Below are 15,097 nucleotides of genomic sequence, written 5' to 3'. Positions count from 1 at the left end.
AGGGACTGAAACTATGTGGGCAGGTTGCTTACACCTTCTGATTTTGGGGTAGAAAATATGGAGAGCAGTATCATCTGGGGTTTTTTTAATAATATTCATTGCCTAGAAAGAGGACCTTCAAAATCAGTGGTACCAAACTTTTTTTTCAGCTAAGAGCAGCTTTAGGAATTCAGAGTTTGTCGAAAAGCCCAATCCCTAAAATAGACTCTCAATTCTTGAAGAATTTAAATGCCAAATGACAATGAAGGTAGGCCTTCATTATACAACTTTATATATCACAGTTTTTTAAATTTTAGCCTTTTGTATCCCTTCTCTTTTAAGTTGTCCAAGATTCCCCCTGCTCACAGATTCCCCTCTTGTCCTTTTACCTCCCTTGTACCCAATCTTCCTTGCTTACAGAAAGGAAGTGGAAGCCCCCTACCTTTCAAGACGAAGTGGCACTACACCAGGATGTGAAAGTCCAGCGAAAGAGACCCAAGGGGCCTAGGGGGCAGCACACCCCCAGAAGCCAAGTCTATTCCAGGCAGTACCAGGGATTAGGGTCTGGGCTGGAAAAATCCTGGTGTTTTGAATATGTTCAGGTCCAGTTCAGACTCTTGATCCCACAGCCACTTCTTGAGTGAGGTGGGTGTTGCTCTAATTCCCCTGTTTCTCTTGCCATTTTCATAGTTCCTGGGGATTCTTCCCCTTTCAGCAAAGCAAAGCAGCTGTACCAGAATTTTGGGTTGAACGGCATCCCTCATTAGTAGTGGTTCTCTTCCTTAAAACTGAGAATATTATTAAAGAGCATGTGTATTTCTTTACAAAACCACCTACTGTTAACTTGTCTGTTTACTGAGTTCCTTAAAGAGGAAGAGTTAAGGACTGGGGATGTGGCTCAGTGGTAGAGCGTGCTTGCCTAGCATGCACAAGACCCCGGGGTTCAATCCCCAACTCTGAGGGTGGGGGGGAGAAGAAGAGTTAAAATAAAGCTACCCTAAGAAGTAGTGTGTATAATAATATGGGGTAGTCTGGAATTGAAAACAATTTTCAAGTCTATTCCTATGTAAAACGTATGAAAGAGGGTGGGGGTGGGAAAGAGTGGGTTGTGTTCCTTCTAGAGCTTTTTTTTTAATTTTTGTTTTCTTTTGGTTTTGGTTTTGGTTTTTTGGGTTTGTTTGTTTGGTTGGTTGTTTGGTTGGTTGGTTTTTTTGCATGCCAAAAAGATTAGTTATTCCATTATCTGAGACTTTAAATTTTATATTTCCCCAAATAAGGCTCTTAAAAGTCTTTCTGCATTAATAGATAGCTCAGTTGTATAAAATTTGTAGTTTTTCATGAAGGCAGCTACTAACCTGCTACAATATAATAGACTGTATATAAGTAGACAACATTGACATTTGTGAGAAATTTTAACAAAAGACAAAACCATTAAGTTGGAGTTAGTAAAAAAGAAAAAGATGCAAAGCAGTTATTCTTACAACTGATGTTTTCCCCAGAGTATAAAGATAACTGGCTACAAATGTTGCTGGGGAATCCAGGATGATCACAGAAAAGAAAAAACTTCTGGTCTATGTATTTGAATGCAGTGTCATGTACTAAGATTTTCTGAACATTTTCATCCATAATCTTCAGACAGATTTCTGATACTGTGATCACAACTGATTTCATACCTACCCTTTCATAGGTGTACAAAGGGAGAGTGCATCACTAATTAGTTTTTGTACTATTCTACTCAGTTATTAATAACATTTGTCAATGTTTCACCATGCCTGTCCCACTGTTCTACACGTTCTTTAAGATTAAACCTGGTATTAAGTGCAACATATTTAAATGAATAAAAGACCTAGACCTCACCTCATGGAATCTGAAATCTGATGGCAGCAATATACAATGTTTTTTTGGGGGGTGCGGGGGGGTATTGTTGTTTTGTTTTGTTTTGAATATTTGTAGGAAAACTTACAGATGTAACAAAAGATGCAAAGGTTTTTCTGAATTTCCAACACTTCCCAAATGGAATTTCAACCATTTTCCTAAAGGTGACCCAATAGTGGCAGGTTGCATATTATACTTAGAACACCATTGATGGAGTGTATCTGTTGTCAGCCTGGTTTCTTTGTATGTGCCCAACTGTTAAAGTAAATCACTTACTGAAAAAGAAAGGCAACAATTGTATTTGCATGAACTGGTTGGCTAATAAAGAGATACAATCCTAATAATCTAAACTTTTAATCTATATTTTAAAATATAGTTAAGAACTGATGTATAGTCAGGGAATATTCTAGACAGTCCTGCAGTTTCCCATTAACATCTCACTCTGTATTTAAACTTGAACCAGTGTTGAAATTGCATAGTTTCCTCATCAAATGAAATGAATTTAAATTTTAGATTTGATATGCATGGCAATATATTAAATGCTGTGCTTGACTAGAAAGTGTTGTGCAGTAGGATGGCCTGTTAACCTCCACAATATACATTTTATTTTTATTCCCTAGACTTGCACGTGAAGTGCATATGTTCATATTTACCCAGTTTGGAGATGGGTAAGATATAACCAACATAGCTCCATCTCCATGGCCATCTTTTATTTCATGCAACTTTCCTTTTCCTGCCCCCCCCCCCCCCCCAAAAATCCATTTCTAATGAACAGCTGTCATGTTTCACCCATGTGTTTAATAGTACAAAATCTCCTATATGAAATTTGTACAACTCTTTGAAATATTTGTTTGTCAAGTAATGTACCTAGTAAATTAACTATGTATAAATTCATTACTTTCTTTTAACTGTCCATCATAGAACTAAATTCTGCCTTCATTTTATTAATGCTTGTGTGCCTTGGGTTTCATTTAGGAAACCCCACCTGTTTCCTAATACTCAGAGCTGATTGCCTCTCAGTGAGCCATGTTCAGATCATCTTTTTCTCAAGAATACTGACCTGCATTCTTGATGTACCACACCCCGCCCCCAGTTCCCATCTTGCAGACACTGTTGAATAATAAAATGCATGCAGTTCACTAACAGAGAATACTTTCCTATGTCTAAAGTTCTTCTTCACCTAGAAATTACCTTTGCTGTTATTAATAAGATCCCTTCTCACAGTTTTGGAGCAAAAAACTGGGTGAGTTGGATACATATCTTAGAATTTTCTTTTATCCCTCACTTCTCAACTAATGTGCCAAGTTGGACTGCATACTTTTTTTTTTTCCTGCCAAGTATTATACATTGTATATCCTGAGGCAGGAAAAATGTCTATCATTTGAAGCAAATGATATACACTATGTGATTCCCTGAAAGTCCAATTGATCTCTAAGGTTGAGTTATTCTAGTCCTTGGAGTATCTATTTTGTGAATCTCTATTCTAATTAATATAAATTATAGACTGTCCATTTTGATTTCTGCTGAGTCATACAACTATGTTCCTTAATTATTCAATTTTCCCCTAAATCTTAGCAGGTAACAATTAAAACTGAAGGTTTTTTCCCTCAAAAAAACTATTTTATCCTTGACCACCTGTACCTTTTTTTATCAAGTAAAGATTTCCACTAAATTTCTAAATTTGAATACATTCCTAATTCATTAATAATAACAAATTGTGCTTGAATATTTTTCACTCATACAGAAAAATCCTAAACCAGGGTTCTCACTAAGCCTGGTCAATAAAGGTCTCAAATAATTTTCTTAAAAGGTAAAATGTTATCCTTGTTTCCAAAAAAGGCATAGCGGATAGGAGGGTGCAGGTTTTGGAGTCAGGCAGTTTTCATTTCTGGCTCTGTCAACACAAGACCTTGGGGGAAGCCATGTAATCTTACCTTCTCAACTTCCTCTTCTACAAAAATGGGGTGCTGTTCACCAAGTTTAGTGGTTTCAGAATTTAAATGAATCAACGTGTAAAGCAAATGTTCAGCAAATTACAACAATAGTTGATGCTACTGTTATTTGTCACCAATCTAACGTAACTTCTGAGTTTAGATTTGATTATTTTGAAGTCCTAGGGTATGCCATGCAGCTGTTAAATAATTGTGTTCTTGATATGCTTGCATGTCGTTGGTGGATGAGAAATTATTACTCTAATATGTGAAAGGTGTTTGGGGGTTCTTCGAGATGAGAGGTGTGATAAATATAAGATGCCATTGTTTTTACCTGTACTTTCTTCAGGGTATCCTGTCTTGGTAGTGAATGGAAGAGGGCCTGGTCCCTGGGGCAGTGCAGAAGGCACTTTCATCATCTCACTCACTGCAAATGTCATGTGAGGTTTCATGGAAGTATTAAGAGATCCAATTAAGAAGAATAGTTCTGAGTCTAAACCAGCCCAGAGTGGCTTCTCTAGGGGAAACTCCCCGCTCAGCTGGTACGTTTGTGTTTGTCATTAGGGACACCTTGTATCCCAGGTGCCTGCCTTGAGACATCTGCCTATACTGGCTTCATGTTACACACAAATCCACATTCAGTAACACTCCTACTGTTATTTATAGGCTTAGTCATGTTAATCAGATTATTTCACTGAGTTCTCTCTCTTATTCTAGTGGCTGGTGGTTGTGGAAAGAGGAGGGGTTAGACTGGGAAGTGAACTGTTAGTTTGAGGGAAGATTAGGTGTTATGCTATCATGCGTTGCTTTTCGCCTTTGTGCAGCCCTGAATCTGTGGAGGCTAGTCCAGCAGTTAATGAGAAGAGCGTGTATTCCACTCATAATTATGGGACCACTCAGAGGCATGGGTGTCGAGGACTGCCTTATGCTGTGAGTATGCATTTGTTTCTCTCCAGAGCAGTGATCTTCCTGGAGTGTAATCCATTCTTATACATTGTGACTTTCTTGAAATGTTTATATGCAGCATGACGAAGTTGCCCCTTTTGCACTTCCCTGCCTCCAGCGGACGTCTAGCCCTGCATCATTGTTCTTGTTTTTATGTCCCAGTTGACCTTGGCATTTTGTTTTATCACTTTCCTGGTTGAAGCCAAAAAACGAAGGGTACTACTTTCTTCTTTCTTTCCATATGTACCATACTTTAGGGGAGAGAGGGGCCAGTGTTTGGACACTGTTGATTTAAAAAATCTTATTTTCAGGATCATAATTACGGAGCCCCTCCTCCTCCGACACCTCCTGCTTCTCCCCCTGTCCAGACGATCATCCCTCGTTCTGACCTGAATGGCCTGCCGTCGCCCGTAGAGGAACGCTGTGGAGACAGCCCGAACTCTGAAGGAGAGACTGTTCCTACCTGGTGTCCTTGTGGTCTTTCTCAGGATGGCTTCCTTCTCAACTGTGACAAGTGCAGGTAAGATCCTGTTCCATCTAAATTCAAGCCTGGGTTGCTGGGATTAGGGTTTCTTATTAGTAGGGAAAAGCTCAAAGTATTCTTTCTTGTGTTTGTTAATGTAGATGATTCCTTAGTGCTCCTTGGCTCGAATTCTCTGCACTAGGTGAGAATTGCTGACAACAAGGAATGAGAGATTGATGTTAAAGCTTTTGAATTTGATATGAAATTTAATGTCCTGGAAACATTTGGTAGGTGGGAGGGAGGGGGTAGTCTATGCAGAGACTCTTCTCCCATGTGTGCTATGATGTGCTGCATGCTGTTGGAAGGACTACTTTAAGTTTATTTTCCCTCTTTAGGGGAATGAGCAGGGGGAAGGTTATTAGACTTCATCGGCGGAAGCAGGACAACATATCAGGTGAGGAGAAGATGGGTTGTATCCACATTTGACATGTAAATATTCTGTGATTTAAGTGTTCTATCAGTGATTCTCCTTATAAATTCCTGTGGTCCCCAGCTCTTTTTGTGGAAAGAGACATAAGTCTTCCGAAGACTACTGTATAGTTCTATTGTGGAAACAACATTAAGTCCTGTAGCAATCTAAAGTATTTTTTGTAAGCCACACCCACCCACCATAAAAAAGTTCTTTTTTTTTTTAATTGTCCAGTCTTAAATTATTATAGATTGAGCCAGTGGAGCTTGGTGACTATATTCTGTCTCCCTTTATATTCAGAGAGAGAAATAGGTTGCATATAGAACAGGGTATATATGCTTAAAGCCACTGACATAGAGAGGATCTTGTTTTCATAAGGAAGATGAGTATTTATGTTTATTTAGAAATGATAGAATACATGCCTAAGAAATAAACTGCTGTTAGTGTACCTCTAAGGCTGGTGGTATCTGAACTATAAATTCACCTTTCTTCAGGTGGGGATAGCAGTGCAACAGAAAGCTGGGATGAGGAGCTTTCTCCTTCCACTGTGTTGTATACAGCAACACAGCACACACCTACAAGCATCACCTTAACTGTTAGAAGAACCAAACCCAAGAAGCGGAAAAAGAGTCCAGAAAAGGGTCGTGCAGCACCAAAGACGAAGAAAATCAAGGTATGAATGGTAACAATATTCTAAATAGAAATATTTCCAAGGTAGCTCAAATTTTGGAGCAAAAAAGAAAAAAAAATTTTTTTTGGAGCAAAAATGCACCAAACTACTCTTAAGTAATTTGATCCAAATGTTAGAGGGCCACTTTTGCTCTGCTTGCAGAAATCAGCTAATCTGTGTTATGTACATATAGACCAGCCTCTTTTCTACTACATCATGCCATCACCACTGGTTCAAAGTTTCTTCTACACCAACCCCCATCCCAAGTATGAAATTCCAGCCCTCCCTGGCCTTGAGGCTAGGTTTCCACTATCCTTACAATATCCCTGACTCAGCCCCAAAGGAGTCTGAAATTCTTGTCCTGTTTACATGCCCACCTCATGTCATTGGGTTGATGGGTTTTCCTCATTAAATAAATATATAAATAAACTAAAATCAGGAAACATCTCTTGAATGTCTAGGCTTCCTCAGTGTCATGGTCACTTTCCTATATTCTCAAATAAAAAGCTTCCAGGAGAAATCTCTTCTGTTTTGCTTGCTTTCTTCCCCATCATAGCAACTTTGTTGCTCATAGGTGACTTGCCCACCCCTTGTTAAGGGGATTGGTCTTTGTTTCCTTCTTAATTTCAAAACTGGTAAATCTGTAGCTTTTATTTACTTTTTCTCTTAGTGTCAAGGGTGCATATAGGATTTAAATGGTGCATGTTCTTCCCTGTTAGTTACCTAGCTCCATAATAGAAATTATCAGAATTAGTTTCAGAGTTCATTGGCTTTGAGCTACCCCTATTCTTGAAAGTAGTTTGGGGAATTCCATGGTATTTGTTAGGTAGAGAAAAGGGGGCAGAATAGAACACTAGTTCGTGCCTTAGTTTTAATCTCAAATAGGTTTAACTGTCATTCTTGGTACCAAGTTTTGTTTTGTTCTACTTGTTTTCCTCTTTGGGATAGGCATTTCGAGAGGGATCCCGGAAGTCCTTGCGGATGAAGGTAAGGGGTAATCTTCCCTGATGCTGTGTTTCACTTCACTGTGATCTTGCATTTTGGTCAGCTTCTTTTCCTGACATTGATGGTCTGGGAATCTTGGAGTCTGCTTTTCATTAGTTTGTAATTGTTGCCATTCAGTTTTCGTAGAGCTTTTCTCCAAAGTAGATTTTCTTGGCCATTTTCTGAAATATTTTCCCTTTCTGTAATTAGCCTTCATTTATTAGTTTTTCATTAGCTGCTTTGCTGGGGGGTAAGTGACATTTTGCCCAACAGAATAAGGCTGGTGTGTTTTGTCACAGTGCTTGGACTGAACTTTAGGAGTGAGGTTTTGTGGTAATGATAGAGGATTTCTTGTGCATCCACCCTGGCAAGTGGGCTTTAATCACCAGTTCGAAGAATAACTTGTCACTAGCAGCAAGATGTATTGTTGATAGAAATTGATCTTGTTGGAATGTCTTACTTTTGAACTGTTTTTTTGTTTTTTTTTTGTTTGTTTGTTTTTTTCTTGGCTTATCTGTTTGGAGAAGACTCGTGATGCTAGTGTATTGCTTTTCTTCATTTATCAAGTAAAAGAACTTATGATTTTATAAAGAGTTTGGAGGACAAAATTATGTATTATTTGAGAGGACTTTTAGGTACTGGTGGACAAAAACAGTTTGCTGTAAGGAGATTTGATTATACTGTCTAGTATCTTCTTTTATCTATCCAATATGGCTTCAAAGGATTTATTTAGAATCTATCCATAAGTATTCATACCCCTAGATGCATAAATGATGTAAAAGCAGGATCTTTCCTGTTGGCAGTTATATAGCATAAACATTAAAGCCTTAAGATGAGCTTCATTAGAATTACTTAATTTATATGTAGCACAGTATAATTGATGTTATATCAAAGGTTACAGGTGACATTTATCTAAAATTTTAAGGCCTCAGCTAGCATAGATGGGAGAGGACTTAAAGCCACAAACTATCAGAGACTTCAAATGTGTTTTGGGACACAGCTTAATAATGTTTGCTTGCTTAGACCTACCTCCTACAAGGAGCCACTTGTGTCATTTATGAAGGAGAGATCTTAAATACACATTTGGGGCAGACTTAATCCGTAGTCCCAGCTGCAAAGCCCTTTTCTCTTGTCAGCCAAATATTGTAATTCACCTTCTGAGACTTAGAACCTTTTTTTTGGCGGGGGGTGGGGAGGTAAAGTTACCAGGGATTGAACTCAGGGGCACTTGACCACTAAGCCAAATCCCCAGCCCTTTTTTATATTTTATTTAGAGGAAGGGTCTCACTGAGTTGCTTAGTGCCTCCCTTTTGCTGAGACTGGCTTTGAACTTGGATCCTTCTGCCTCAGCCTCCCAAGCCGATGGGTTTACAGGTGGGCACCATCATGCCCGGCAACTTACAAACCTTTGAAAGCTTTTGCCTGGCTCACCCAGAGAAGTAGATTTAAGCCTCAAATTTTGCTTATAGTTTCAGGAGGTTAACAGCCCCACAGACAAGTTAAAGTTTAAATAAAAAAAACAGTGCCATTTGTTTTGTTATCTTACAATTCTGAGTTACAAATTTTGTGCTCAGAATTAATTACTTCACCAAAGATCCAGGTGGACAGATGCTGTTGGAGGGGGAAATTTTTATCTTTGGATTTTAATCTGAAAGTCAAGAGCTTTCCTACTGGAGACTTAACATTAAATTATTATTTCTTTGATGCTGTGAACTTTTTAGATAAAATAATTCTGTGTCATAGAAGGGACTATCCTTTGCATTGTATGATATTTAGCAGCACCCCAGCATCTACCTAGTATGTGCAGTAAAACAAACAGATATACACACACAGAATTGTGATGACCAAAATGTGTTCAATATTGTTTAATGTCTCTAAAGGGCAAATTGCCCCAGTTTCTCTGCCCCACTGCTCTAAACTCACTGAGGTGGGTTCTGCCAGTACCTTGAAAGATGATGGAGAGCAGAGTAAATAGAGTCAGCTTAGTGAACAGCAGCTAATATTGTAGCAAAGGTTTTCAAAATACAGTAAGTTATTGGGTTGTAAGTTTAGTGATTGATACATGAGTGGTACTTAATGCATAAATCTGGGAATACTTTTGGGGCATCCTTAATCCCCAGTCTTAAAAGCACCTTTAAGTCAAATTTCCCACTGTACTTTTGCTCAGCTGCTACTGTTGATAATGTCAAGCAAATGATACTTCTGTTCACAGTGTGTTGGCTTTAGGTGTTTCTTCTTTAGGTGTATATTGTTTGGTCTTTTGGACTCTAGTGCAAAGTATAGAAAATCATAATGTTTGTGTTTGTTTGTTTTTACATTTCCCTGTTCCTTGTGGAAAGTCTGTCAACAGCAGTCTTGCAAAAGTAACCCAGGGAAGCAATTGTTGTAGTAGGCTTCAGTGTGTTCTATACCATGCATGAAAAGTATATTTAATTTTGTTATGCCTGTTTTGGGAAATTCAGTGTAGACGTGGGTTTTCACATAGCTTTAGCCACTCCAGTATCTTTTTCCTTCTAATCATCACTGGCATGGCATCATCACTATCAGTGTGTTCGTTTTCTGTCAGCACCTCAAATTTTAAACACCATGAAGAAGAACATGTTTCATACTTAAGCTGTGTCTCTGTAGTTCAAGTATATATATTTCAGGATCTGTTGCTGAAATGTAATAATCTTTTCTCAGTACTCAGTCACCATAGAAAGCAATGATTTTTCCTGGAGGACTATGGAAAAGTCCCTTCCTCTCAGATATTTTCTATATTCCCCCTGCCCACTTCCCTCCTCTCACTTCTCCTTTTCAGATTATTTAGAATGTGACTATATAAGCTGTTTAGAGTTATTAGAAAGATATACTACAAAATGACTTTTTCTGTGGGTGGTAGCATGGTGATTGATTGATTGGGATCACATGTACATTTTGTATGAACAACTATTAATTTTATAATGAAAACATTAAGTGACACAGAAACAGAATCATCCAGAGAATAGTAAAACAAACCAGTTTGTGCTATCACACTAACACAGATAAATGTTTAGTAAGTACTGGAAATTTAAGCATTATGATAGTTTGAGGTGTCTGTACTGTTCCTTTTTATAAAGATTTTCTCATGAACTTGATGTCATTCTTTTCATAAGAAGATATTCAATTTTTATAACTTAAAAATGGTCATAAAATAAGTGATAGCCTGCAACTGTGATTTAGACTAATTTCTCACTTTTTGAGTGGGGAAACCTTACAACTCATTGTGAATAAGACTGTGATAAAAGCCAGATCCTCTGGCTCCCAGACCGTTTTTCTTTTATGCCACATGAACTGCCAAGCAAAAATTTTTTTCTTTGGAAACTCAGCCTGTTCATCCCCACGCCTGCCCACTCCCCACCCCCAACCCCCGTGCATTTTTATATATGGACTCTACTAACCTACCTGACCTTTGTTCTCTGCAGAATTCTCCCTCTGAAGCACAGAATTTAGATGAGAATACAACTGAGGGCTGGGAAAATCGGATAAGACTATGGACTGATCAGTATGAAGAAGCTTTCACTAATCAGTACAGTGCAGATGTACAGAACGCCCTTGAACAACATCTACATTCTAGCAAGGAATTTGTGGGCAAACCTGCTATTTTAGACACTATTAATAAGACCGAATTGGCCTGTAATAATACAGTTATTGGTTCCCAAATGCAGGTAAGGAACAAAGGGTTAAAGAAGTGAAAATTTCTTAGAATCCAGGAAAAGGCATGGATTGCAATTATTTTTTCTTCCAAATGTAAAAAGCCATAGAATAGCAAATTAGCCGACTATATTATTGATCTTTTTTTATTTTTTATTATTTTTTGATGAACCTTTATTTATTTGTATACAGTGCTAAGAAATGAACCCAGTGCCTCACACATGCTGGGCTAGTGCTCTACCACAGAGCTATAATCTCAGCCCCTTATTGATCATTTTTAACCCAAAACAGGTTATAATAACTGGAAACTGAAACTATCTGGATACATATTTTTAAGTTATCTTTATTAATCAAAAATAGGGTTTGGAAATTTTATTCAACCTAGAATTGTTAAGATTTATAGAAAGCTAACCCTCATTCTTATATTAGAGAAAGAGCCAATAAAATCTTAATCATGTGTATTTCTTTGATCTTTTCTTCCCTTCTCTGGGGTGGCAGGCTCACTAGGTGGAGCATGTTTCCTAGAAAATTTGAGTTTATATAAATTCAAAAATTTGTCTACTAAGCTGCTGTTGCTATTGTTTAATGTTAATACTCTGGTTTTATTTAGTTACAGCTGGGAAGAGTCACTCGGGTTCAAAAGCACCGTAAAATCCTGAGGGCTGCAAGAGATTTGGCTTTGGATACTCTTATAATAGAGTACCGCGGGAAAGTCATGTTACGGCAACAATTTGAGGTCAATGGGCATTTCTTCAAAAAGTAAGAACATGGTTTGTTGAGCATTGAGGTCTAACTTGGTTCTGGCTGTCCAATACTGCTGTAAAACTCATCCTGGTTGATAGGTTGCTCTTGGGGGAGAAAGATAACAATTCAAATAAGTTCATGCCTGTTTGCTATCCATAGTGAAATGCAAACAAACCTGCAAATTGTTTAATGTATAAAGTGGTGATGACTCCTTTCCAAGTCCAGCATTCCTTGCTTTGTGCTTATTCTTTAATCAAAAGCAGACAGGCATGTGATGTTTTCCAAGTTTAAGCATTGCAAAGGACTGCTGCTTCTTCTGTCAGCATATGTTTCATATTTGGAGTCATGGGGTGGCCTTTTATTTGTATTGAGAATTACAGGAATTTTAATTATATCCCTAGACCATATCCCTTTGTGCTCTTCTACTCAAAATTCAATGGTGTAGAGATGTGTGTGGATGCCCGTACTTTCGGTAATGATGCTCGCTTCATCAGAAGATCATGTACACCAAATGCAGAGGTAAGATATCTGTAGCAACATCCATTTGAAAGGACCAAAGGACAAGTTTACTGAAGAAGCATTCTGAAAATCACCCAGATAAAGGTCTGTAGCTAATAGTTGTAATCTTTGATTGCAAGAGATGAAAAAGAAAAGTAATACTACTTTTACTTTGGTGGGATTGGGGCAAAGAATGGATTTTCTTTAGAGCAGGAAAATGAGAAAGAGTAAATTAGCATTTCCTGAGAAGAATAAGGTAGATTGGATAAGAAATCAGTTAGATTATGTTGAAGAAGTGGTTATATGGGGAAAGATATCATTAGGATCAGCTAAGCTATTTGATTTCACTTTTATAGATTTGAGGAAACAGTGTTGTAAGATTCTGGACATTTCTAGAATTCATTACTCAGTACAACCACATCAAATGCAGCAAGAAAATCCACAGAGCTTAATTAATAGGCTGAGGAGTTTTAATTGCCTGGTGGAACTAGAAACAACTTTAAAAAGCAGAGATCCCTGCTTCCCCTCCAGTTCTAACATCTCAAGGTTTCTGTGTTTATTTCAAGAAGTATCATGAGTTTTCAGGATCTTACTGTATAATAATTTCATATGAAATAATGAAAGTTTAATAACAGAATACTGTAACTCTTAAGTGAAATTATTTGGTAAAAGTGCTTTTCCTCTTATGAAAAAATAATAAGTCTGTGATAATCTCAACCATGTGCTGTGTTCATACAGGTGCGACACATGATTGCAGATGGGATGATTCACCTGTGTATCTATGCTGTTTCTGCCATCACCAAGGATGCTGAAGTCACCATTGCATTTGATTATGAGTATAGTAACTGGTAAGACCCCAAAAACTTCCTAACATGAATGACCATATCTTAGATATTAAGCAGTTAGACACTATTTATAAAGTCTGCTTTCATTCCTTGCCATTTTTTGGTTTAGTCTTTTCACAAGTAATACATTTTCTGGGGGCTGGGGTTGTGGCTCAGTGGTAGAGCACTCGACTGGCACGTGAGAGGCACTGGGTTTGATTCTCAGCACCACATAAAAATAAATCAATAAAATAAAGGTACTGTGTTTCATCTACAACTAAAAAATATATTTTTTTTTTTTTAAAAAATACATTTTCTGCCTATGAAGGAGAAGACCAATAAGATTCTTTTTTAGAGAGTTTGATATTTTCTTTGTATGATACTCTTCACAAATCACCTAATAAAGGTGGTAGCTTATGGCTCTTTAGCAAGAATAGCAAAAAGGGTATATGTGAGACACTCCTGGAAGCTACAGTAGCTTGTGTTAGTGTGCACAGAGCACTTGTGTCAGGGACCACACAGACTTAAAAAGATTCACCTCATGTACTCAAACCATAGCTAACAATACAAAAACAAACAGATAACAAGTCATAGGTGAATATGTAATGGGTTTTATAAAGTAGATGCTTTTTCTTGATTGTTTTGGTTAAAATTGAGCTTATATGGGCTGGGGTTGTGGCTCAGTGGTGGAACACTTGCCTAGTAGGTATAAGGCACTGAGTTGGATCCTCAGCACCACATATAAATAAAGGTCCATCAGCAACTAAAAAAATTGAGCTTATATGGTATACTCACATAGCCTAGGAATAAGAAAAAAGAATATTAATAATAAGTAGGGAATCAAGTAAAAGTGAGGACTCAGTAATCAAGGGCATACAAGAAGTTTGTCCATTTCAGAGTCTTCCTAATTGACTATCAAATAGTATAAAAGCAATTGGGAGAATTAAATTTATTGGGTACTTTCTTTTCTTTCTACAGGCCGTACATAGAGTAGAGTTGGGAATATGTAGAGAAACAGATATTTAAAGTGTTCCTAGGGACTCTCTAATTTCTTTAACTCATTCAAAGACAATTCCAAAGGAAATTATTCTGCTGATGTTTCAATAGAATGAATGGTTGATAAACCTGATTTTTAAGGATACTGAGACAGGCACTTTTGTTGTTTCTTTGGAGCAGTAATTATAAAGTGGACTGTGCATGTCACAAGGGAAACCGGAATTGCCCTATACAGAAAAGGAATCCAAATGCTGCAGAACTGCCACTCCCACCTCCTCCAACCCTACCTACCATCGGGGCAGAGACCAGACGTAGGAAAGCACGAAGGAAAGAGCTAGAGATGGAGCAGCAGAATGAAGCTTCAGAGGAGAATAATGACCAGCAACCACAAGAAATTCCAGAAAAAATAACTTTATCCAGTGATCATGAGGTAATCTCCTCTGGTCAAATGATGTATCTATCATTCCTTTCCAGATGAAGTTGGTCCCATGTTCCCTTCATTTTAGGGAAGCGGTGGTAACACTTAATGACTGTTTATATTAACATACATTTGCATTCATTCATTTTCTTATGAATATGCTTTCAATAGCTCAGTGTTAGAGCACTTACCTAGTATGTGCAAGGCCCTGGATTTAATCCCCATCACCAAAAAAAAAATCCTTTTAGCTACTGTCCAGGTTCCATCCAAAGAATGGGGCTTATCATCTGTGTTTACCCTGTGGCCTCACATGAGTTATGTTAAAGCTCTAGAAATTATTTCTAGAGAATTTTAAGCTACCAGAATAAAATGGCTTGATCCCCCTCCCTCCCCCCCACCCCCCGCTAGAGCTTAAGAATATAATTTAATATTGCTTCTATTTAAAGGAAGTAGACAATCCAGAAGAAAAACCAGAAGAGAAAGAAGAGGTTATAGATGACCAGGAGAATGCAGCTCAGAGCAGGAGGGTGAGCGCTAACATTGCTTTGCTTGTTTTCTTTCTCTACACATAGGTGAACACATGCATGTGTGGAGCAGTTGTCTGTTGACCATCTTATCCTTGGCTAAAG

The 15,097-nt window shown here is 37.8% G+C and overlaps 1 protein-coding gene across 14 annotated transcripts in view; it reads left to right on the top strand.

Moving 5' to 3' along the window:
• The window catches only part of Setd5 (SET domain containing 5), a 74,184-nt gene that overhangs the window by 30,743 nt on the left and 28,344 nt on the right, over positions 1–15,097 (top strand). For 2 of the 14 annotated variants that reach the window (XM_047534602.1, XM_047534596.1), the window contains exons 4-16: positions 400–624; positions 4,135–4,327; positions 4,610–4,715; positions 5,042–5,250; positions 5,589–5,647; positions 6,157–6,335; positions 7,281–7,319; positions 10,760–11,002; positions 11,599–11,747; positions 12,134–12,251; positions 12,969–13,078; positions 14,231–14,480; positions 14,915–14,995. In XM_047534602.1, coding sequence (XP_047390558.1) covers positions 4,236–4,327; positions 4,610–4,715; positions 5,042–5,250; positions 5,589–5,647; positions 6,157–6,335; positions 7,281–7,319; positions 10,760–11,002; positions 11,599–11,747; positions 12,134–12,251; positions 12,969–13,078; positions 14,231–14,480; positions 14,915–14,995 — 1,635 coding nt within the window. In that variant the 5' untranslated portion in view covers positions 400–624; positions 4,135–4,235. Of the gene's footprint in view, positions 1–149; positions 248–399; positions 625–2,474; positions 3,098–4,134; positions 4,328–4,609; positions 4,716–4,743; positions 4,947–5,041; positions 5,251–5,354; positions 5,396–5,588; positions 5,648–6,156; positions 6,336–7,280; positions 7,320–10,759; positions 11,003–11,598; positions 11,748–12,133; positions 12,252–12,968; positions 13,079–14,230; positions 14,481–14,914; positions 14,996–15,097 lie in introns of those variants that run through there. The other 12 variants (XM_047534597.1, XM_047534598.1, XM_047534603.1 and 9 more) reach the window with 12 other exon arrangements.

Source organism: Sciurus carolinensis, chromosome 19 (genome assembly GCF_902686445.1).
Source record: "Sciurus carolinensis chromosome 19, mSciCar1.2, whole genome shotgun sequence".
Taxonomy (NCBI): domain Eukaryota; kingdom Metazoa; phylum Chordata; class Mammalia; order Rodentia; family Sciuridae; genus Sciurus; species Sciurus carolinensis.
Note: the sequence above shows the minus strand (reverse complement) of the source record. Positions and strands in the feature narration are given on the sequence as shown.